The following is a 26,708-nucleotide window of genomic DNA, read 5'->3' on the forward strand; positions in this document are numbered from 1 at the left end:
AGAATAGTTGTTCTCTCCCTGAAGGCTTATAGCTGCCCATTGGGGTTTGGTTTTTTTGCTTGGGGTGCGGTTTGGGGTTTTTTTTGGCCAGGGAGGCGGGTGGTGGTGTTTGGTTTTGGTGGGGTTTTGTTGTTTTCCTCCATTAAGATACAGGGATTGGCTAGAATTGTGTAACAAATTGCAACATCTCTGTACGTGGTCTGTATTTCTCCTGTTCCTTCCACGTGTGGGAGTTGTGTCTTTAACGCTGTGTTTGTGAAGTACAATCAGTGTGAACCCTTAAAGCTGTGGTTCTTTAAGGCCAGCTTCAACAACACGTGAGATTACTGGCAAGTAACCACAACACTGCAAACGGCCCAGGTGTGCAAACTGCTCCTTTGTGTTAGTTTATTGAAGGCTGACATGGATGCCTTTTTAAGATGCACAGTAGTTTCATTTCATTGGCTTACAAGTATCTGGGCTACCAGAACTGTGAGAATTTTAGCTACCATACAGAATGAAAACCTCTGCTCATATATTTACTATAGAAAGTTCTTAACATCATACCTATGTGAGGATCACGTGAACAGAGGTACAATATAACTTTGCTGTGAAGATGAATTTGGGTAACTCCAGTTGCAAGTGATTCGTATGTATTTGTAGATGAAACTAGATTCTTGATTGGTCAGTATCATTACAAGCAAAGTCAGCATTTTGCTGGCTTGGGCAAGTTCTAATGTAATTTTAATTCCAGGGTAGATAATTCATAATTAGTTCTGAAGGTCTTTGGACTGTTTTTGTTCTCGTTGTTTTTGTTTTTCATTCTTAAATATCAATTGAATGATACATCTGGCAGAGCAAAATTCCTTGCTTATGCTGGGCTATCAAATAAGTGGTTTCCAACTGAAACATTCAACATCTGGTAACATAACAGATTAGTATAAACAGGGTCAATACTTAGCAACTTGCTTGAAGATGACAACATTAATCTAAGTGTTATGAGTTAACATTTGCAAACATTTTTTTATTAAATGACAAAACCTTGTATTTTTGCAAAACATTCCCAATATTTACTGGTTTTACTGTCGGTAGTCTCAAGACCATTTGCTTAATCTTGGTAAAAACCCAATTTATTTCTGTTGTAGGTGTGTATCTACTGTGGGTGGCCATGCTTGATTAGGCTGCCTTATTTTTCTTTTTTTTTTTTAACCCTTACATGAGCAGTCCTGTTGATTTTGAGAGGCATTATTGGTACATCTCATGTAATTAGGACTATATCACTGAGTATTGATACTAGTGGAATATTTCCTATTGTGCACTTATATAAAAGTTTTATTGTATTCTTTGTTGGCATGCAACGTGGCAGATTTGAAGCATCAATTTGTTTAAGTTTAGACAGAATATTAAGTAATTGCCACAGGCTAATAACTACAATAAGATTTGAATAATGAAACATTCATTCATCTGGTTCTTAACTGTAAATCTAATTAATGGAGTATTTATAGGTTGCATTCATTTCAACAGGACACAATAAATATGATGGTCCATAATTATTTTTAAAATGATACAATGATTTTGGATATATAATCCAAAATATTAATTTTACCACTGTATGTAAGAGATTTTTATTCTAGAACGGTTCCATTTATAAACTGTACTTAAAAAGCATTTTATCCCAACATCTCATTACTAACAATAATACAAGGATTGCAGAAAGTGAAAGCTACAACCAATAAGCTTTAAATAAGCATTACTAGAAATTGTTAAATACTTTTAAGTGCTGCCTTTTAATCAAGGTATTCTCAATATATTTTTGAAGTAAATAACGGAATTACAAGCTTCTCTGTTATAAATGTGTCAGCTATTACCAGAAAGTCCAAAGTTTTGCTTATTTTTATACAGGAAACATACATAATTTACTAGCTGAAAAATTAGTATTTTATATGGCCCTTCAGGGCTGCTATTTCCCAAGATTAAAGGGGATGATAGTATACCTGTGGTTTTATGCATGTACATGTGTTTTGTGAAACTTTCACACTTAGATTATGTGTATACTTTGTATGTAGAATGGTTTTATATAGGATCATTCTAAATGTATTTCTGTAGTTCTTCATGTGTCAGAGTTTTAAATATATCTTCAATATATGTAAGGCTGAATGTGGCCTTACACACACTGTTAAATCAGTTAACATTTGAAAAAACACCCATTGTCTTCTGTACAGGATAATTTACTTACTGCATGCACAATAATAATCCATTCTGCTATTTGAATCCCAGTAAACAAATGACTGAGTCCTACTGTCTAGGTATTAATTGGGAACATACAAAATGCTTTTCATGGAAAACAGAGTGATATGCTTCTTATTATCTGGAGCATCCTTAAATAATCATGGAATGATAATAGTTATGAATGTATTTAGCAGATTCACTACCAGAAATGATCAGCTGTTGATGAAAGCACTACAGAAAGAAATAGCTATACAATTGTTTCTCTGGATCATGTCAGACTGATAAATAAAAGGTTAGGTGAAACACGGCCCTACCAAGCAAGAGATACTATCTCACACTGTTATCCTTGTGGCCACTGATGCACCTGCTAGCTCTCATGATGCACTGCATGTGTTGTTTCTGTGAGCAAGGGTTCCCAATAAGCCTGTTTTACTCTATCTGTGAAGCAGAGGGGCTGCCTTCCACGCAGGAGGGCTGTGGCTATTGCAGCGAGTACTGCATTCAGAAGCGGTGGCAGGAGAAAACGGCAGCGGGTGAAGTTACCAGCACATAAAACACCAGGATGGTTACAGTTCTTTCATGTTGATGTTGTATTTGAGCAGGAGTAGGACACTGACTCCCGTTTTGCTATTATAGAGGAGAAATAAAGCTGAGCTGCAGAATGAATTAGTAGCTAACACCATGATTACTCTTAGCTGTTAGCACAAGTTGTAGGAGGGGAAAAAAAAACGGGAAAGGGAGTCAAAAAAAACCATTTAATGCTGCCTAGGGAATACAGTGGAATTTAGAACAGATACCGTTTGCGGACTAACAGCATGCCTGACTGCACTTGAGTTGAATCACTGAGAGGCAGCCTCATGTTGTATTGTACCGTTTTTAAGGCTGAAGGAAGAACAGCAAAATAGTAATGGAGTTGTGTACAGTATTTCTGCATAAATGGAAAATAATATAAAGATGGTGGTATGTAATTTGTATTTTATTTTTAAGAAGAATTTGATCCAGGTATGTATCCTCTTTGTATTTTTGTATCTAGTCTACATATATTTTTCTGTTTCCTTTGTTTCCTTTCCTTATTTTCATTCTGAATGTACCTCCCGCTGTTCTAGCTAAAGCAATGCATTGATTTGTAACTGATTTGCTTTCTAATGCTATAATGTTGATGAAACTGTCTGGGCTTGTGGACTTAAGAATCAACACTTCATTAAAAAGTGGGGGGGTTATTTTGTAATGTTGGTAAGTTCACAATATAAGTTGAGTAAGACAGTATAGTATTTGATTTCACAATGAGTTGGAACATTTTAATTGGTATAAAAAGATAAATTAAATAATTCAGATATACGAATATATGGTGAAAATATAGTATGTTTTGTTTATATCTGCCAGTACTTTTTCCTAGTTCATTATAGGATTAGTAATAAATTGAGCTTTACAGATGCTTATGTATTTCTGGATCTTGATTAATCTTCAAGATGAACACCCTGCAGCTCTCTTTTGAAGAGGCAGCTCGCTTAGAATACATGCTTGATTCTGTTCCACAGCTAAACCTATGTGTTAGAATACCCTCTCTCATGTACCTCCCCCAATCCACAACCTAAAAAACCCCCTATTTAATGTTTTTAGGTTCAAGAAGATAACATTAGTATTTTGCCTTCTGCAATTCCAGAGGCCAAGTAATAGTAGCTGAAACTAATTTCTTACTATGAGATTGATGGTTCATTTTGCTTTAAGAGGAAGAATTATGCAGATATAAAAACCTGACTGTGTTCATTAACCCCCAACTTTCTTTAGTCACCTGGGTCCTATTGCATTTTTTGTCTTATTAATAATATTTTCTTTCAACAGACTACTGATTGTATGTAATAAGTGAAATAGAACATAAAGCTATGTGCTGTTAAACTAAGGACACTAATTGTTGTCTTATAATGGGCATGTCTAGTAAACATGTATTTAAAACATTTCAGACATTAAAAATAATGCTCATCTGATTGTTCACTAGTCCTGAAATCTCTTAAAACATTCTGTTGCATTTCTAATTTGAATGCAGTCTAGCTTTAAGTAAGATTTATTTTTATAACATGTTGATACAAAAAGGGTTAAGATCAGTTCCAGCATCTTAATACTGATGTTAACCCTTGACTGACAGGAATTCTTGTGCCTTAAAAGCATTCATTGGTGTAACATTATTTAATTGCTTTCTTATGTGAAAATAAACTCTGATCATAAAGTTGTAGTTATTTTTCACAGAGGAGGTGATACAATCCTTGTTTCCTGAATGAAGCGTCAGTGATTATATAGAATAGATGCCTTTATTTAGTGTAATGCACAACTATGATTTGGCATTGAAAATGTAAGGTTACTTGACACATTTGAGTGTTCTAAAAATCAGTGCTAATTCTTACCATATAAATTGACGTACTGAGAAAAGTGTTGAGAGAATGCTGTTTAGTCAAAAAGCATTAAGAAGAGTGAAAAGTAGTATTTAAGGTTAAAACATCTTCTGTTCATCATAAATTACTTTTGTAAAGGATATTATGATAGAAATTATGGTTAACTGTCATCCCAAAGACCTTTCATATAACAAGAAGTCATGATGCAAGATAAATGAGTTTATTTCAGTGGAATTTACACAACCTGAAGAGAGTTGTGTAAAGGTTTTCTGTCACTATATCATTTGCTTGTTCCTGCAGTGATGTCAGCACAACATTATCATAATGACTATATATTGCTGTGGAAACACATAGGAAATCACAGGTGAAGTACTGGGATTCCAGAGTATTATCAAGGAGGAGAAGACTGATAGCTCAGAATATCTCCCAATTTATTAAAGTATCAAGGAGGACTGAAAATTCCAAATTTTCTTTTAACTGTAGTGTTGTGAAAATCTAGGAAGAATGAAGTAGTATATTAGAGTGCGCCTTGTGAGACCACTACAGTAAAACAGAAGCTCTGAAGCATAAAAATTCTTTGGCACCTAAGAAGGTTCTTGTACAGGTTTTGTTTTTCTCATCTTGTCTGTGTCATTCAATTAGGTTGATAGCTCTGAAGCAGAGGTTCTTACTTTCAGGTGGAAATAGTATCACTCCATAGTTGTCAGTATATTGAAGCAAAGAAAGCAGAGAATTTTTCCTTATAAAATTTTTGCAGCAAATTTGAAATTATGTTTCATATCTACCATTCTTATCAATGAATGTCATTTCAGGTGTTTAGCAAGTATGGCTCCTATCTGTGTGTGCCTACTCATCCTAGTGCATGTTGCTGTCAACAGGAGTTGTAGTGGTTTGTGCTTGTGGCTTTTTTCAAATGTAAATGTCACAGATGATTGCTACTGATTATTGAATGAAAGACCTCTTTATCAAAAACTGTCCTCTTCATACTTTTGTGTTTTAAAAATTTAATGGAATTATTAGTTAACTACATTTTAGAAAATATTTAAAACCTTTTTGTGGGGGAAGGATGGAATCCAGAGGGCTTACAAGTTACATTTTGCCCATTTAAAGTTGTTCCCTTAATCTAAACATTTCACACATAATTTTTTTAAGTAGTTTTAAAAAAAAAAATCCCCCCAAAAACCAACAAACAAAAAAAATCTCAGGTCTCTAAAATAATCTGTGTTATATAGAGTGCACACATGATCACAGATTCCATGGTGGTCTCTGTCCAAAAGAGATCTGATTCAGGGCAGAGAATCGCCCATCCCAAGGTTCAGGCCAGGACAATTAGAGGATTAAAATTCTATACCTGGAAGAAAATTGAGGGATTTTTGTTATATTTTCTTATGGAATGACTATAGAGATTGTTTAAAGTTGCTGAAAAGTTTGAAATGTTAGTATTATATGAGACTTTGAATACTCAGTATACTGTAAATATATCCTCTGCATATGTGTTATGCTTCAGTGTAAATTAAATCACTTGGGCTCTCAGGGTATAATGCTCTAAAGGAAACTCCTAATTAAAAACAAAGATGAAATTAAGGACAGAGCTGGGATTTGGTCAAATGCATGTTGATGCTTTCTATTTTTTAAAGGCATTAAATAGGTTCTGATTATTCTGTACTCTATACAGTAAATCTTTTGTATATTTGTGGTAATCTGACATAATAGCATGCATGTAATATTCTAACTCATACTTAGAAGCTAATATACCTGGTACTGATTTGGTAATGCAATTATCTCCATATTGTCAGCAAATAACTTTTCCTTCTCTGGGTTTTCCATTCCTTTTGTAGCCTGCATTAAATAGGAATGGACTATTAAGTGGAATTATCTCTAAATCTTAGAAGCTTTTGAAGTGAGAACATTGAGTGAAAATAAGTTTATATAGGACAGCATACATCATATATACAGCTGTAAAAGGGTGGAAAAGGACTCTCAGGTTCACTATTGCTGCCTTCTTTATACACTACAGTCTCTCTGTTTTCTTCTTTTCATTTAAAAAGTTGAGGAAACAACTACAAACATTAAAGAAAAAAAGGTTAGTACATTTTGCCAAATAATATTGAAGCTGTGCTCCAAATCATCTGCAGTCTCTTAACCCTTGTGTGCATTAATATATTCAACTACACTATACTAAGCTGTCTACTGCTCTCCAAATGGAGCACATTTTGACTTTAGGAATCTGTTCAAAAGCTCTTTACATTTAAGTATTAATCTACTTTATTTGACAAATCTCTTCCTTTTGTTTTTAGTTCTAGTCAAGGCCATTGTCCTTTAAGGACAATTGTTTCAAATATAATTTTCATATTTGTAATATAAATACCATACTACACAATTGTTTCTAAAGAAATAAATAGTCTTCTAAAGGTCTTCAACAATTTCATTAGTAGTTCATAAACAATTGATTGGCAAGTTTAGCCTCACTGTTGCTGTAACGAGACTTCTCAGAGAGAAATGCGAATATTACGAATACGGACAAAGGTATAGAATAGTGTAACTAAAAAAGAAAAATCGTTGCAAAATAAGAGTGTGTATTTTTTTCAACTCATGTCTGTCTTCAACAGTAATTGAGGAAAAAACATCTTTGACTCTGGGGAAAAAAAATCCTGTCTTTTCCCATAGTGGTCGTAACAGTAGGGAAGCAGTGAAAACGACTTCTCTCTCCAGAATAATTACTCATCCTAGCTAGCTGGGAATTTACATTTTCTTCTAAGCTATCCTGAAGACAATATGCTTCTATATATCATAAAATAGTTTAATTGCAAATAACGGTTAAACCACAGAGTTAATTCGCTAATAGACAAAGTTCTATATATGGTTTCTGTTTCAGATGCTGTTCTAAATCGCAATGAGCCAAAGTCAGTTTTAAGCATGTGCTACTTGCATCTGTTGTTATGCTTAAACTTAAGTTGTATGCTGGAAGAACAGATAAGTAAAGTAACAGCTATGAATGACCGGTCTTGCAGTATGACTGTTAAATATTTAGATTGGATTCCATAGTGTACTTGAGCATATGTGCAAGCTCTTCCGGACAGCAGTAGGCCTTGTGGGTTAAAAAATAAGCAGATTGTAGCCTCTTTAGGCTGGGGTTTGAAACAGCAGTTTGGTGGTTAGTTTTATTGGTAACATTGCCCATAAATAGAAAGGCAACATGCTTAATGGTGGTTAGATACATTAATAGCAGGATCCATAAAGAAATATCACCAGATAAATAAGCAGATACAGTGAACTTTCCAAATGATATTGATGGACAATAGGAATAGATTTCTAACCAAAAGGAGAGAGTGCTGATAGCACTCCATGCTCTCATGTGAATGTTGGAGGGAGTGATAGGATAGGGCAAAACTCTGTTGGTGAAAACCTGAGGAATTTCTGGAACAAAGAGTAATTATCCAAAAGAGAAAGCAGAACTACTTTCTTGCTGTTGTCCTTGTCTTGGCGAGGGTCTGCAGGCAGGTCATCTATGTAGCATGTGCAGTATTAAGATGAGTATCACTTTACCTTGAGAGACTCACCAATAACACAAGTCAAAAATATCAGTATTTAAGAATATAAGGAGAATGTAAGAAGAATATAAAGGAGCAGATAATTGTTCCAAATTAAGTTCTTCTGAATTGGGTCATCTGAGATGATTGTCAGTATAATGCTACTGTTATAGTAAATTAATGAAGCAATCTGGAGTATACATAGTTATGCTTGTCTAAAGAAAGGTAGCATACATTTTGCCCAACAGCCATACACTGACGGTAAGTAGAGTCATGTGAGGATAACTTTACGATAAGACTGGTCAAAGACCATACTTGTGAAATTTGTAGATCTGAATTCTAGTTATTCTGTTATTGATTCCTTATGTTCCTGATAGTAAGAGAACCTCTCTCAGCCTCAGTTTCTGTGGCTGCAAATGGGATTGTTTGTATTTTGTTTGTCATGTGTGATTAATTCATTTCTGTGAAGCATTTTGCATATCACAAATAGATGTTGCTGCCTAGAGGCAGTACTGACTACTTTGGCAGTACTGCAGAGTGGTATTGATGCAGAAAAAGACTTGTTTTGTTTTGTTTTCCCCTAATGTCTTGGTGTTGTGAACATGAACTGCCGTATGCCTTTTTGCAGGGGGAGACTGCACTTTAGTCTCATCACCTTCCCTGTCCCCTTCCAATACACGCAGGCTCCTTGTAATTGATTAATAGTGTAAAGGTTAAGCAGGGCTATGGTTCTGCCTGTTTCTTGCTTTTTTGGGGGGACCATCTGCATCTACAAAGCTACCTCTGAATGGAGAGGGCTGCTGCTCTACAGCATCATTTACTGGCATCCGAACAGAAGGTCAGCAGTGATCTAGCTGTTCTTTTTAAACACTGAAATTATTTTTTTAAAAAAGATCCCATTTTCTTTCTTTATAAAAATAGACAGCTGGATTTGATAAAATGAAAAAAAAAATTGGGAATCTATGAGGATCTGGTGTTAAGACATGTAACTAAAATACATTGCTTGCATTATTTAAAAATCTATCATGCTTAACCCGGCCCATTCCACCCCCCTTCTACCTGACACGTTAGTTTTAGACTTGGGAATAAGATCCTTTATACCTGATGCTTCCAACTGACAAGTTTTATTTTGACAATGCTTTATTATCAACAGTATCCTTGAAATCAGTCCAAGCTACCTGTTCACTATGAAGTTGATTGACAAAAGTCTGTATTCAGACTTGCTATGGGTAAAAAGTTGAAGGAAATGTCATTGTGTCCTTTCTTTACAGAAGGAACCCATTAACCATTTCTTTTATTTCTAATCTTTCAATCCATAACACTTTCCAGTTTCCTGCTCTATAACCATCTAGCATACAGTCTGTACTTTACTGGTGTAACATTTCAACTTGATTCCTTATGCTTAGAATGGGTTAACCCATCTGTGTTCAATTTTATCATATAAATTGATTTAAGTCAATAAACAAGCAAAATGAAAATAAAAAATGGGGTCATGATGGTTTATTGGGAGACCTGGATAAATCCAGAAAATCACTGAATGACGACTTGCAGCTCATTCAAATAATGGACTTAGTCCTATGTGCTTCTCAAAAGACTGTTCCTTATTTCCTAGAGTTTTAACCTACACGGATTTAAAATGGTAAGAGCAAGCCAATGCAAATCTTTACAAAAAGAAATGGATGAGACCTATAATGACTCAAACTTGATTCCATGTGTAGATATACAATTTTAGAAAATGAGTATTTGACAGAGCAATGGTAGGCTGTAAACTGATGAACAGATCATATGACTAATACAGCTGAGATGGAATGGAACTCGCATGAGAGAACATAAATCTGCTCCATTTAGCAGATCTCTGTGTGTTTGTAACAGTACAACTTTTCATTTACTATGGCATTGTCAGAAACCGGGTTTAAATAAATTGAGTACTGAATTTGCAGCTGTTTATAATACTTTCAATTATCTCTGATAAAAAGCATAGGTTAGGCATTGGATAAAACATATATGTGGCTAAGTATGAAATCAAGATTCTTCTACAGAGAAGAATTAAACCTTATTTAAAATGAATGGAAATGTTCCAGATTCCAATGATAACTTCATTATTTCTTGATGTTTTGTGGGCTGAGCCAGTAAACAAGCCTTCTAGCTTGTTTATACATTATTAGTTTGAAGTCTTTTCAATGAGAAGAATGTCCAAGTCATCTGAGCGAGATTTGTATAAGAGGGCACTTTAAAAGCTATGGTCGTGTGGGCAGAGGAGGCAGGCAGTCACACTTCAAATCTTGTTCAACAAATGGTTACAAACATTCAATGTAAGAGCTGAACGGTTAACAAGTGTTTCTACTTCTAGAAACATGCCTTTGATATTGAAAAGTGTCCCAGGATGGTTCTTTCCTATACTAATAATATGTGGAAACAAGGCAGCCTTGGCTCTAGTGAGAGCTTTGTAATATTTTGAGAGATGCCATTTGCATGCCTTGAGAATTGCATGCAGTCTCATTGAGCATTCTTTTGCTTCGAAACATTGCTTGCTCTTAATTCACTCTTAATACTCTGACTTCAGGCATAAGCCTGGAAGAAAAAGAAGTCACAAGAGCTATGCTGATGCATATATGTTAAAAATGTGATTCATGTTCCACAAATATTTCACCTTTTATAAAATAACAGGCAGCAACTTTGGGAAGGATGAAGAATGTTATCTATTCTTGTTCTGCTCCCTCTTGTGCTGTATACCAATTTTGTTATAACAGGAAAAGAAGTAAGTCTGTTTACATCCTCTGTTCCAGCATTCCAGAAGCCAACCAGGCTTTTACCAGCTTTGCTTGGGCTCTATTCAAGATGGTGCATTTTGCTGCTGCAGTAAGAATCAGTAGTTAGTGTTTATTATTGACCATAACATGAGTATAATAGCAAGGTCAGTGAAGACAAACTCTGTAATGAAAAAACCAGATCTTGAGGTGTGTGAGGGGACCATAATGTTTCATACAGTGCCATGCTGTTTGCAGACGAGGACAGTTCATATCTTTTACTCCTAAGACACCACAGAGCAAGTTTTAACCCTTCATATACCCTGTATCTAAATAAACTTCTTATTCTGCCAAAGAATTTTTAGGTGGTTTAGCAACTGAAACGGCCGTTTTAAGAACTACTTCTTTGTTGGATTTTTCTGAGCTATTTGTCCTGTTTTTATTCTGCAGCTATGAGGTGAATTATATGCTGTACAAAAAAGTACATTTATATGTTTAAAATGCATTGACTACATTTCTATGGAATACAAGCTTTTGTTTTATGGAATAGAAGCTTTCAGATACCTCATGAAATCTTTTCTTACTTTTCCATATTTTGGATCAAATTGCTTTCCTGTTGTAATGGCACCTGTTTTTGTCCTGAGACTTGTAAATCATATTTATTTCTCCCTCTTCCTCTTGTTTTGTGTAGGTTGTTCTTTATTTTTTTTTCTGTGACCAGAACAATGTAAACTTAGTAACCTGGATGAGAATGTTCCATCAGTTGCATTATAATTTTCTGTTATTTTCTATAGGGTTTTTTTTTTCCCCTTCTTAAAGAAGAGAAACCAAGGAGGTATGCCCACTTTAAGCCCTGACTTAGCATAACGTGTTAAAGTTGGTATGAAGAGAAAGCATCTGTTTCTCAAACCATAGTCATGTGCATAGTTCAAGCTCAAGGTAGAACAGTACTTCATGGATACAATACTGATTTGTTGCAGAGAATCCTACCTTGCTCCAAAGATGAACCAAGAGAGACCTTTGTACTTCTATTTTACTAGCTAGTAACAACTTGTTCCCCTGTCAGTTTTTTGACCACTGCTGTATATCATATGGATCTAAATTGAAATGTTGTTACTCTGAAAGAAAGCAGACAGCATTAATGCCAAATATCTCAGTTGAAGTCAGAGAATTAAACTGAACAAAGAAGCCTGGAAATAAGTATAGCTTATTCATTTATTTTAAAAATATTTGCGTAGAACTGCCTTCAGCTTCAATTGTTCATGAAAAATTCTATTCAGACTATTACGGGGCAAGTATAAATAAATACTTAACTGCTCTGTGTTTCCATTGTAACCCAGTTAAAACAACATCAGTATTATTGAATGATAAATTTGTTTGGCAGCCATTGTAATGTCATTCCCTCCTTTTTAGACACTTCAAGAAGCCATGTGCAACAGAGTGAGATTTTGCAAGCCATACAAAACCCCTTCAGGATTTGGTTTCGAACAAGCGGATGTGTGATGATTTTTTTTTTCTTCTGTCAAATGATACCAGAGCATCAGTAGTTTATATGTCTATAGTCTCTGTTGATGAAATATTTGCTGATGATCCTGTTGGAGATACAAATACTTGTCTGGATCAAAAAATGTGTTTTGTGGAAACAGCTTAATATAAATTACACTCCATGGTTTCTGCCCTCTTAAAGAGCCTGATCTCATCTTACATATATAAGATTTGCAAAGGAATGTTTACAAAGAAATCGGGAAATAGTACAAAAAGGAAAGAGAGTTGTCAGAGCAAAAAGGAACAAGATTTAACTCAGATTGGACAAACAAAGAATCCAAAATTTTCAAATACTTTAAAAAGCACTGTTAAAAAGATTGCCAAGTGTCCATCTGCTCGCAACTTATCAACTGAAGAAGAGGAAAGTAATAGAGAATTTTCACTTTCTCCAACATTCAGTTACAGAGTTGCTATTGCCAATGGACTGCAAAAGCAAATTTTTGTAACAAACAATAATAATGAAGATATAGTTCAAGATCTGTCTTCAAATGATAGTTCATATTCTGAGTCATTAAGTGAAGTAAAAAGTAATAGCAAGAAAAACGAATATTTGTCACACACAATGCCTGTGAGACGCAACAGAAAAAGCTTAAGCAGCCTTGCACCATCTGATGGAAGTTCTGATGGAGAGCGCACTTTACACACGCTGAAGCTGGGAGCTTTACGAAAACTGAGGAAATGGAAGAAGAGCCAAGAATGTGTCTCATCAGACTCGGAACTAAGTACATGGAAGAAAACATGGGGCTTAAGAAGTAAATCTCTAGACAGAACTGGCCGTCACCAGAAATCAAATACCCTTGAACCTGGCTTTAGTTCGACAGGTTGTATTAGTCAAACCCATGATGTTATGGAAATGATTTTTAAAGAGCTTCAGGGAATAAGTCAAATTGAAACAGAACTCTCTGAATTAAGAGGGCATGTTAATGCTCTGAAACAATCAATTGATGAAATTTCTAGTAGTGTAGAAGTTGTACAAAATGAAATTGAACAATTGCGAACAGGATTTGTACAGTCCAGAAGAGAAACTCGGGACATACACGACTACATTAAGCAGATAGGTCATCCAGGAAACAAAGCAAGTCTTAGGTTTCTAAATGTGCCTGAAGAGAGGCTTGAAAAAACTGAAAGCATAGTTTACAAAATATTAATAGATAAAATGGGGTTCTCAGAGGCACAAAGCACTATTAAAATTGAGTTTGCTCAAAGACTGGGGCATCAAAGAGACTGTCCAAATGCAAAGCCAAGACCCATTCTTGTTTACTTTGAGTCATCACAACAAAGAGATTTGATTTTAAAAAAGTCTTATAAACTTAAGGGAACTGGCATTGGAATTTCTACAGATATATTTTCCCATGACATGAAGGACAAAAAAGAAAGAGGACTACCTTCCTCTCAGACATATGAGAGTATGGATATGAAGCCTTTAACTGTGGAGACAAAAACTAAAATGCATGACTGGGAGTCACCTGACAGTGATAAAGACTTGGAATCAGATATAAATAAGAATAGTTATGCAAAGATATCTAAATCAGCACTTCAAATAAAAACAAGCACTACAAAGGGGAGTATTGAGTCCCCAAATACTAAAGACCTTAATAGAACTGCTGACAATAACACCTTTTCAATCAGAAGAAATTATGGCAATCAGTCACCAGAATTTGATGACATGGAAAAACAATCAAAGACCTATTATTCAGACATGACTCCTCTATGGCATTTACAGAATGATTTTGCAACACCAAAACTTAGCCGTTCAGAGTCAGATTTCTCAAAATTGTGTCAGTCTTACTCTGAGGATTTTTCAGAAAATCAGTATTTTAGCAGAACAAATGGCAGTTCACTATTGTCTTCCTCCGATCGAGAACTCTGGCAGCGAAGGCAAGATGATTCTACAAACTGGTATGGTAGTTCCCAGGAACAGACTTTTGTCCAAGATATGCAACAGTATCCAGAGCAAAATGAAGTAGAGAACACAGAAACTGTTGACAGTGGAGTAAGCAATGGAATAATATGTGCATCTGGAGACAGAAGCCACTATAGTGATTCTCAGCTTTCTTTACATGAAGATCTTTCCCCATGGAAAGACTGGAATCAGTTGGAACAAGGGGCAGATTTGGGCCTAGACTCATCCACACAGGAAGTTTTTGTGTATGATATGAGCAGCCCTTCAGATCAACAGACAGATTTTGGAAAGTGCCAAAGTTCTGACCTCCAGTATGATACGGAAAGCTACGATTTTACCCTTGATGGCACTTCTCCATCATGTCCAGGCCTTGATAGTGAATCACAAAGTCAGTGGACTTGTCAATATGATGATTATCAGGAAACAAATTCTATCTCCCCTTATCAGAATCAAAACAGATTGCCTATGATGTACCGAAGTCAGAGTGAACTACCAAGCGACGACTCGGAAGAAACAGCTCCTAAATCGTGGCATAGCCGATTAAGCATAGATCTTTCTGATAAGACTTTCAGCTTTCCTAAATTTGGATCTACACTTCAACGCGCTAAGTCAGCTTTAGAAGTAGTCTGGAATAAAAGTACACAAAGTTTAAGTGGGTATGAAGACAGTGGATCATCTTTCATGGGAAGATTTAGAACTTTATCTCAGTCTACTGCAAATGAATCAAGTACAACACTCGATTCTGATGTTTATGCTGAGCCTTATTGCTACAAAGCAGAGTATGAGGAAGACTTAATTGAACCACCTGGTGAGAATGAAACAGACTACGTAGAAGTAATGGAACAAGTCCTTGCTAAACTAGAAAATAGAACTAATAGTAGTGAAACTAGTGAGCAGGTCCAAGAATATGAACTGGGGCAGCCTTCATATGAAACTCCATATGCAATACTGCCAGAGGAGCAATATGACACACAGTTTGATAATGTGGTCAGTGAAGAGGTGTTGGAAGTTGAAAGTGACACGGCTGCTGACATAGAAGTAAGGGAAGATGAAAATCAGAATGTCCCAGAGATGCTTACTGAAATTCCAAAGAAAAAAAGAATGCGACCATCATTTAAAGAAGCTGCTTTAAAAGCATACAAGAAACAAATGAGTGATTTGGAAGAGAAGATCCTTGCTGGAGGTAATAGTATTTTAATATTGTCTTTTAAGTAAAACATTGTTCTTACTAGAGCTGGACATTAATTTCTGTATGGTACCTGATCCTGCTTCCATTGAGTTTGGTGACAAAAATTCTGCTTAAGGCTGGTTTTGTTCATAGGGTGAAATAGTCCCATGGAAGTCAAAAGGCTAAAATTTTACAAATTTGTTTTGAAGGAATTTTCTGAATATATTTAGTCAAACATGTTTATAAGCAATTGTATTGCTTTGAATTTCAGTAACTTGAAAATTAAATTACACAAGATTAAATCCTATAAAAAGAGCTAAGCACTACGCTGTTCTTGGTTTTCTTATAGCTTTATAAATGTATTCACAGGAGTAATCCAGAGTGTTCAGATATTACAGTGCTTCCTTTAACAGTTTTCAAGGCGTGGTTGGTTCTATATTCATCCTGAAGAGCAGTGTTCTGCATCCTGTATGCAACCTATAACTTGTTACGTACTTGTAAGAGTGCAAGTCTAAACTGATTTTAATTCTGTCCTTAGTTGTATTCCCAGTAAGCCCTCAAAGAAGTAGTCAGTCTCCAAAAAAGGGAAGAGAAGGGTGTGAAGGAAAGAGAAAAGAAGTGTAAATGGTAGCATCCATGTATGAAGAGGTGGTAGAAAGGAGCTTAACTCACAGAGGGTGTTGACACCGATTTATTCATGATCTTTACCTTCTGTGTTAACAGACTTCAAAGCAGACAGTCATATACATAGCTTTAATACCTCTAGTAATACACAAATATGGTGATTTTCAATATTAACATACACTGTGATGCTGACGTTATAATATTGCATGTGCATTTAATTGGAAGCACATAATTACCGTAGCTAGCCAGATGGTAATTGTCACCTTGACTGAATCTTTGCTTTCTTTACCTGCCTTGAAAAAATAATCATCTGATACATTCATTTTAAAGATGAAGAATTGTGTCTTATCCAAAGATTGTATTTAGTAGTAAAGAGCATCCAAAGCTTGAGCTACTATAAAGTTTCTTTTGTACATGGACAACTACTTTTACAACAAACATATAGTGAAGTTGAAAGTATGTTACACAAGCAACTAAATATTGCTAATATGAAAGTTTATTTTAAAGTCTATTTTTACATTCAAATAATGACACTAGGTTGTAGATTTGCATTTTGCAGGTATTTTTTTACAGTACTGTATTAGACACTGGATAGTTTCTTCAAACAGCTAGCAATAGCTAGTATTTTCATGACTTTGTAATGATTTCTAAGACATGGGAGGGGAGGACAAATCATTGTTGTACCTAGTCATTGTTGTACAATAGGAATATAAAGGTCTCAGGACCTAATTAAAGAAAGCACACAGGGAAGATCCAAAATAGTGAAACCAAACTGGTTCCACTATTTAAAGTCTGTACATTTGTACAGGTTATTAGATAACGTAGGCTTTTAGAAAATGAGAACTAACTTTGATGCTACATCTCATACGATCAATTCTATGAATTCAATGTATTTGTTCTTCCTTTAACCCATCAGGTGAAAGACCTCTTTCAGTCTCTTAGTCTGTTGACATTTTTTCTTCTGAATTACTGAAGCATTGCTTATACTATATTTACAGAGAAGCCAACTTATCCCAAGGCCAGTTTACGAAAATGTGTTATTGGGTGCAGTCTATGGGGCATAAAGTGTCTGCATGGTTATAAGATGTCATACTAGGACCTCCATTTTTGTTTCCACTGAAATAAAGGAGAAGGGAATACAGCAAGAGGTTAAAGGGAATTTATAGATGAACTGCTACAAGACGACTACTTCTCAGACTATTCTGAAAACAGTATGCACTGCATGTACTCTTGAGTAGCAGTCCCGTTTTCTCTTCACACTGTTTTCCACACCAACAGGGAGGACATGTTTCACTCAGGGATTCTGCCTCAGCAGTCACTAACTGGTTTGTTACAAATGTATCTTCAGGTCCTGTAGCATACCTGGCAATACTTATCAACCAAACAGCCTTTCATGTTTTGTATCTAATGGATGAATATTATAATTTACCTTTTAATGTCTGCAGAACACCTAACAATTCTTCAGAATTTAAAACTTTCAAAATATACTTCTTAGATGGAGTAGTCTATTAAAAGAATACATTACCTGATAAACAACTTCTGCTGAGTGACATGCAGTATTATTGCAGTCAAATCTTTCTTGATTTTACTTTCAGTGAGCTGATGACTGGTATTATAGACAGTCTATTCACAGATAATGGAATCCACAGATGGAATCTCCATCCTTGGAGATATTCAAAAGCCATCTGGACATGGTCCTGGGCAGTCTGCTGTAGGTGACTCTGCTTGATCAGGGTTGTTAGATAAGATGGCCTCCAGAGGTCCCTTCCAGCCTCAACTGTCCGGCGATTTTTTTCAAATACTTTGTATGCAGTTTTTGAAGAAGGGTGTCGTCTTAATTTCAGTTTGTCCTCTAAGACAAAACATGTTTAACTTCTGTTTATTACTTGAATTGCACAGCAATTTTGATTTAGTATAGGAAACAACATTTTGTAAATCAGTTCTTAAAGGAGTTTTACAAAACACACAAAATGTACAGTTTGTAGCCCCTCAGTTTTCACAACCTGCCCCCTCTTCTTTACATGTGGATTCATACATGTCCAGAGAATACTTAATTTATCATTTAAACAAATAGTAGTTTGGGGTTTTGTATCTTCCTTTTAATATTTGCAGGAGCATTAATAACTTTAAAGAAAAGCGACTAATAGCTGATCTAGGGTTTACAGGTTTACGTTACTTTTATGAATGTTATTTTGTGGGTTTTTATTTTTTTTTACTCCCTTAACCCTATAACTGATTCACAGTCAACTTCTGATTTCTTGCAGATGGAAAAGTACTAGTTGCAGATCAAGTTCCTTGAATTAATCTTCATTATATAACCAAAGTATAACCTATTGTTTAATGAATTATTTCATCTCTCCATTTAGGCAGGAGCAGGTAGACAGCTATCTGGCCAACCAGAGATATAGCCAGATAATACAGTACTGTTATTTCTCCAATTTAGTACAAAAGAATGGTTTAGAATGCTATTATTTTCATTCTAGTATCACATGAGGTAAGGTCATTGAAACTTTGGTACATAAATAATTTATTAGTGCACAAAAGCCCCATCGGATAGTCCTATTCTCTGTCTCTAGCTGTAGAGAAAAAATACGCTATGGGCTGATTGCTTATGTATTATTTATTAAGATGTGGTTTTGGAGACATACTGGAGTGAAAGTAATAGGGTATATGGATGAGAGGAGATGTGAGCGGTACATGAGTAATCCTCGGATTTAAAGTTCTGTAAGGACATAGAGGCATTGTGATGATGCGTGTATATTAATGGAAGGATTGATGGCTTTTTAGAAAAGTATCAGAGAAACGCTAGCCAGTGGTTTGTTTCTTTGTACACTGTAATCAAGAATAACTCTTACCCTTTCATTTATTGTTCCAGTCCTCACTTGTTATTTTCTAGCTTTATTTTTCCCTAGTGGCTTCTTTCATTCCATTGCTATCTTGTTATCTTTTACAGGTGCCTTAGAATAAGCATCATTCTCTCTCCTGATTAAACTATCACTCTGGATAAGCTTCCAGAGTTGCATGCACTCTTCTGAGTTGCTTTTAATGATAATATACATTCTTTCCATGAATGGTAGTTTACGAGCAATAGCTTCTTGATCTAGTTGATGAAGATCTTACTGATCATTTGGTGACTGGTCAGATTTTAAAAAGCCTTTGGTCTGAATTTTCTGCCACAGAGTAACCTGTAGATTGTTTACGGTGTCAAGATGGGTGAACTCATCTTACCCTATACATACGGTGGCAAATCAGATTACAGGGACCAGGGATGGGAGTTGCCTCTTTAACATGTGGATGAAGGTGGGTTTTCTATTGTTTTATAGGAAGGATTTGTATTACGTTTAGTGGTGTCTGACTGAAGAACAGAACTTGGCAATCAGTATCAATACAGCCTTATTTTGTATATGCCTGAAGGAGGAAATGTGATGCTAACATTTGAAACCAAAGGAACCAGGAATGTATTACTGCACTCCCCTTGAAGTGTGGTCATTTGGTTCCACATTAAGAAAGCTGTCATCAAAATAAGTATATTACTAATGCATATTTCAAACTCTGTCTATTCAAACTACATTCTTGAAACAAGTATATATTTTTGTATTTTGACAGCTTTTCTAGCCTTTCTTATAAGAACTATTTGCTGGAACTGCCTGAGTCAGCTGTATTTTCCCAAAAAGTATAGGCTTTAGAAGTTGATCTAACCTTATCTTATGGTACTCATGCATTTGTTTCCTTTATGTCTTACCTCCATCATGTTTGTTTTTAACACACTTGTGTAGGTGCACAGTTACTAGTAACTAATAACTATAGTTAATAATATTGTACCAGTTTTGTTACATAAATATAAATCTTGAACTTGGACTTGAAAAGATCAGTGCTATGGCCCAGATGAAAATCAGTTTATCTGTTTAGTAAACGAATCAGTCATTTTATAGCCATTCAGGTGGAAACAGAATAAATAAAACCATTACCTTGGTCACGGCAACTGCATATTTGTTGGTGGTGACTGTAACAGGGAAATAAGAAGCACGTTAGAAGAGAAATTGCTTTTAAATATTAAAGAGTTCTCCTACACTCAATCTACATTCGCTGTGTTGTGAAGTGGGCTTTAAGAAAGGACCACTGTTTGTAGAAAGAGAAATGAAAAGTAGATGTACATCCCATCTTATTTCTTAATTGCTTGAGGTAACTATGTTGACTGATTAAAATACTGTGAATTGTGTTTGGGTTTGTAGGTTTTTTTCCTTAAAAATAATGTTCCTTCTGAGGCTGCTGGTGCAGATTGGGTAAGGGAAGGATGTCTAGTCAGATGGCAGAATTCTAGTTTAGTGTATAAAATACTACAGCAATTAATAAAAATAGAACATGTATATTTGCATGTATTATGACAAACTGAGCTGCTAATTCCTTCATTGGCCAGTAATAACAGCTGATGCTAGTCAGTCTTGTTTGTACCACAGTATAAAAGAGATTGTTGATAACAGTCATCTTTTCGCCTTTTTAATCAGTCTGCCATTGTCATAACAAAAGTAACAGTTTGTCGTCTCGCGGGAATTCTTTGAAATCTGTAAGACCCCTCTGTTGTCATTACCACCTCATTTCTTCAAGTACTTTGTTATTAAAAAATTAAATACAAACTTCAGTTTATACTAATCCTTTAGTGAATAATGGTGTCATGGCACTATTGAAGACTTAGGCATAATTAAGTCTAAACATGCTGTCTTGAACTAATGCAGCTTTAAGTGGATATAGTTTTGACGTACTTTATTCGGCTTTAGGTATATTTCACTATAAACACTCACCAGAAGCCCCCACTGGAAGGCTTGAATCAGAGTTGTGGCTACACTTTAAGTTTCCTTTGAGTTTAGCATCACCTTGTACAAAATAATTAAACTTCTTTTTTTACATGATCTCTTTGAGATGCTTTTCCTTCACTGATGGCATTTCTCATCTTTCTAATCTCAGGCATAGTCTAATGGGAAAAAAAAAGAAGTTAATGAATAAGTATACTGCAATTAATCTTTGCATCATTGTGAAAGAATAGCCCAGACAGGCACACTTTTAGTTAATCACAGTTAACAGCAATACCAAGCCCCAAAATTTTCTCTTCTGTTTCAAAATATTGAAACCATAGTATTCAGTGGTACAAGGTTTTGTTTGTATTCTACTGTATCCCTAATAGTTTTGGTTTGGTTTGTTTTTTTAACCTGAAGTGACAAAAGACTTCATTAATATAAGGGCTGATTGTGTGTGCTGTGTGGCAGATATAGTTGAAATGCAATGTTTAAAAAAGAAAAAATTCACCTGATGTATGAGGTATAAAGAGCTCGATTTGGGGACATAATACTTTTCAACAGAAGTTGATTCATCTATTGCTCTTCTCTTTACATGTAAATAATGTAAACAAGTAGATTACAGAGACTTTTCATCAGCGTAAATTCCCTTCCATATTCATATCAGAAGACGGTGACAATGGAACAGAGAATGAGAATAGGAGATTATTTAACACTATTTTCACTTACTTTAGAATTAATGTAGATTGATTAATATTCATGCAGTTTGCTTGCCCTTTTTGTGCTTAAACAGATTTAAAATAAATTTGCTAAAGCTAAGAGAAAACCTGAGCATGAATGTCAGTTCCAAGGACTGACTTATACTGGTTCTGCTATGGAAATGAACGCAAATCAATATTTTATCATCAAGATTAAGAAATATTTTCTATTTTTATTTCTAAAACATTTAAGCCTTTTCTTTAGATCATTGTATTTTAGAAGCAGAAATAACACTGCATCATTTTCTAATGCAGCTTCAGGATAAAAGGAATCTTATTAAGCAAGTGGATGAAAAAATATCTAGACATGCATTTAAAAAATGTAATGACTTGGAAAAGACGAGTTCATAAATATGCTCAAATCTTTCTCTGATTTATTGGGGAAGTAGAATATTACAGTTAAGTATGAAACTAAAGAGATTCTCTGCTTTGCTGCCAAAGTGAAATTCTGACTACTTTCATGGGACAGGTGCCAGACTTTTTCTTTATGCACGTTTTCCAGGTGATCAAGTTGTGTCTCCCTGGGACTCTAAATAGGAGAAAATATCTGAAACGTCTCCAATTCCTGCTGATACAAAATTATCGTTGAAACTGTGAAACCTTGTCAACCATGAGATTTGCCTCCTTGATCAGTAGAGAGTATTCTTAAGACAGCTTGCATGATCAGAAGTTTTGGTAAACCTGAAAATAAAGACAGCATTGATTGATATATAAAAAATTTTAGCAGAAAACATAGATGCATACATACAGACACCTGCACTTTCATATTGTTTAATACATACCATTTTTGTAAGAGAGTTTTCTTCTGCACTTGCCTCATGTAAAGCTCTTATTCACTCCACTGAAAATTTTACTGATTTTCAGATTAAAACCTATGTAAAGAGAGGGTTTTCCAGGTAGCCCATGAATTCTAATTGTGTTGCTGATAGACCTGTTTGAAAATGTCCTTGGTACTATGATAAAGAATGTGGTGGATAAAAAGATACAAGTTAACTAGAAAAAAAATGAAAACCCTGTTGAACACAGAAAAGACTGTGACCTGTTTCCATGAAACAAGTAGTGGTAAAGAGCAAGCTCCTGACTGATATGCTAGTAGCTTCTCTGGAGTTGACTACTGAAACTAGTTGGATTTGTTTATGTTATACTGGAATCTCAGAGATGTGACGTGGCAAAACATCTTTTTTACTCTGATTTTTCTCTCTGAGAAATGAGGTTTCTTGATCAGAGGCCAAACAGCAGCAAGTGATTTGTCAATGCTATCACAGATTCATAAACTATGTATAGCTCTAGATACCACCAGTGTAACTGCAGCCTCGCCAACAAGATTCTTGTCCATCAGGTGCATATATACTAAGATGGAATAAGGCGAGAGAGACATGATGAACTTATTATCGAATGTAAAATAAACCAGGAAAGAAGAATATGTATAAAATGGGTGGGTAAGAACTAAAGCAGTTTTTAATGTTAACCTGTAGGTCTTCCTGTTCCATTTAGCACAAACAGGATAGAGTTGATGCTTCTTTGCATCCATAAGGGAGGGAAGATACTGCAAACGTAACGTAGTGGAATGTTGTTTGGGAACATTAAAAGGCATGTTGGTTGAAATTTTCTTTTATAAAACATAAAAGCAGAGGACAAGGAGACATGCCTTTTCCTGTTAACTATAAAAAGGGATTGTGGAATTCAGAAGGATTTATGCATGTCCTATCAGGTAGAAAAAGTCCAATAGAAGGAAGAGTCATGCTTTGAATTCCAGTGTACCAGTCTATAGCTTTTACCATCTCTTTGGCATCTCTTTGGTGTTTATGCATAATTATTCCAACTTATTATTACTTTCAACCAGAGCTGAAACAAACAGTGTGTAATTTGATTCGGTTTCTACCTATAGCATAAAAGCTAACAGTGGGGAGAATAACTATCTTTTTTTATGTTTTGTTAAGAAGGTCAGCCTCTTTACTTTCATGAGAATTATCTTGAGACTTTGACTTGCTTCAGTTAAAAAAAAAAGGTAATTATATTACAGAACAAAACATGCTGAGCTTTATAGTATTTGCTACATGAATGCTACTTGTATATTTTGTAATTGTGAGTAAGCATATGTTCTTGCCTTTTTTTGACATCTAATATGTAACTAACATCATTAGCCATGGAGAAAAAAAAAGTATTACTCTGTTATATTCTGTAATGCATTCGAAGTACTGTCGCCACCTCCCTCCTTAGTTTTATCTCTCAGTAAGACAAAGCAAACCAAGTCCTTTTGGTCTATCCTCACAGTTTGTTTTATGAATATCTGTTTGTTCTGCTTTTGTCATCCTCTTTCTATTCAATTTGTTTACTTTTAGTGTGATTCCAAAAACTGGAAAGACAACTTCAGCTGCAGTTAACAGATGCCCATAGAGCTGAGTCATGTCTGTCTCAAATATGACATATACTAATACTTTCCAGAATTACAGTAGCCTTTTTTGCACTAATATTACATCAACAATGCTTTCAATTTCAAATATGCCACATGCCTTGTACTGCTATTTAATAACTTTTTTGCCATTTTCCATTTTTTCTTCCAAATATAGAACTAGTTTTTACAGGAGTAGTGTCAAGGCAGTGAAGGGAATTCAGTAATATGTGAAGAACGTTTTGAATTCTAACTCCATCTTTTCAAATACTTGCAACTCATTCCAGATTGGTGTCTTCTACAGACTCCATGAAATTCTGTTCATCCAACTTGCTGAGAACGTTGGCTGAAATCAACCTGTATGATATTGGTTGATAGCCCACATGATACTTCTGCCCAAAGAATTACTCACAAATATCATAATACAACTGCACACTATTTTCTACCAATTTCACCTTTACTGTATTTATCTTGCTTACATAGGGAATGTCATGAAAAACAATTTTCAGAAAACATATTAGCATTGCGATATTTCAAGTCTTTTCCTTCTCTCCTATCAGTTAAGCCAGTTTGCTTATCAAAAGAAGAAAATGTGATTTCTTTGTCTTATCTCAGTAAGCAACATTGACTGATGTCATCTTTTTATTCTGTATGTGATTATACATTGATTAATTTTTTTCTTCCACTACTGTAAGTCTTGAAATTAGTCTAACTTATCTAAATTTTTTAGCCTCCTAGTTTGGGTTTTTTGAAGATAATTTTTAAAGTGTTTGAGACTGTTTTAGATAGTCCCTTAAACCTTAGCTAGGAAGTAGATACAACTCCACAGGAGAAGAAACTTCATATCAACAGCAGCTATGAACATCACAGCCTGTGAAATATGTGACTGTTCCCCAGACATTTTTCTGCTTCTTTGTTCTTGATCCTAGGTGTATATATTGTTCTTGGTCTTTAATAGTAGGATATTTATATGACTTGCGGGTTTTCCACCATTAGCATTTTATTTTACAACAGGGGTACACTTTTGAAGCAAATTTCTCAGTCTTCCCAATCCACCATATTTGGTTTGACCACTGGAATGTCCGAGTTTTACCTAGATATTTTACCAATGCAACCAAGGCAGATGTTGCTCTCCAAGATCACACCTGATGTGCTCAGCAACTAATGGGCTTTCAGTCCACAGGGCCAAAAATAGAACTGGCATGAAGTAAATGCCCCTGAAACATTTGTGGTGTGGATGCTTGGTCTACAGCACCAACTGCTTTGACCTTCTTGTCTGCTCTTACTAAACTGTTTGCTATTGCACGCATAATCTTTGTTGCCCAAGATGGTCAGCAGCTCTCTCCTATGCCCCAGGCAGCCATTTAACATTCCTGCCCTACTGTCACTTCTGTCTATGCTGTATGCCTCATGTTCAGTGTAAGAAGCACCAAGGAACATGCTTTTGTTTGAGTCCTGAGGGACTACTTTCACAGTTTTTGTGTCAAACCAAGTGGCTGTTTGCTTGGATTTCTTTGGAAGAAACATGATGGGACTTCAGCTTGCAAGCAAGACCATGCTATAGCGGTCCAAGTCAAATATTTTGTGGGAATGTTGGCTGTGTGACATGGAAAGACTTGCAATAATCAATTATCTGTTTGCTTTCATAGGCTATAATTAATTACTTGATTCCATTTACTGTTATCATTTGTATCAAAAGAGCTAAAATATGCCTCTCTATCCTTTATGGATAATGTATACTTTGCCATTCTAATATGGGATCAGAATAGAGGGCTTAAAATGCACTCTGCATTTTCCTCCCTACCGTCACTTTGACAAGCCGGAGACTGTCAAGAAAGCCAGGTCTTCAAGAGTACTGTAGTTTTTTGAGACCACCAAAAATTAAGAAGCACTAGTATCATACCACATTCCATAATCAAATAGTTCTCTTGATAGTCAATAATTTGTTCTTTTAAAGGTAAGTTTCAGAAGTTGGTAGAAGTGTCTAGTAGCTGTTGAAAGATAATAGAAAGCAAGAGCCATTAGAAGTCTAATGGGACTCAATTTCTAAACACCAGAGATGTTTTTAAAGCATGTCCTCTTGTTTCAGATTTGCAGACCAGTTTATTAATAAAGACACAAATGTAGTTTTCATCTTCACCAAGCTGACCTCCTGTTATGGCTCCCAATGTATCCACTAGTATTTTTTCTACATCAGTGCTGGTAAAGTGCTAGCAGCAATTCTTCTGTTTCTCCTGTCAACCAAGCTTTATTCAAGTTTGACCTTCTCTTTGTCAGACAAGCATCGCTCATCTCTTATGATGTGTAAGCTTTAATATTATCTTTCAAGCATTATACAGGATATCTTCCTAGAATATGCTTCAGCAGCACAACATCCTCTAGGCTTACATACTGTAATATTCTGTTCTGTAGTGATAATATTAGCTTATGGGTACAGCATTTATTATTTTAGCATGGCTTAATTTGTGTTATTGTTTTGGACAGACAATCTACTACTTTAATGTGTTGCTTTTATTTGATCCTGGTTTTCATCCTTTATTTCTCTTTCTTAGCAATACATACTAATTAGAATTGTCCAGCTCAGACTACAAACTACTTCTGACTATGGGTACTTTACATGTTATTTCCATGGAACAGCTGTATTGTTATCTAATTC

General features: G+C 35.3%; 1 protein-coding gene across 7 annotated transcripts in view; it reads left to right on the plus strand.

Annotated features, from left to right (window-relative positions):
* UNC13C (unc-13 homolog C) overlaps window positions 1-26,708 on the plus strand; it is a 244,707-nt gene that overhangs the window by 50,911 nt on the left and 167,088 nt on the right. The window contains exon 1 of one of the 7 annotated variants that reach the window (XM_075160107.1): window positions 12,379-15,503. The exons of 5 other annotated variants lie outside the window; for them this stretch is intronic. In XM_075160107.1, the coding sequence (XP_075016208.1) occupies window positions 12,539-15,503 (2,965 nt within the window). In that variant the 5' untranslated portion in view covers window positions 12,379-12,538. Of the gene's footprint in view, window positions 1-12,378; window positions 15,504-26,708 lie in introns of those variants that run through there. One more of the 7 variants, XM_075160106.1, reaches the window with a different exon arrangement.

The sequence above is a fragment of the Calonectris borealis genome, chromosome 11 (assembly GCF_964195595.1).
Source record: "Calonectris borealis chromosome 11, bCalBor7.hap1.2, whole genome shotgun sequence".
NCBI classification, from domain to species: Eukaryota; Metazoa; Chordata; class Aves; order Procellariiformes; family Procellariidae; genus Calonectris; species Calonectris borealis.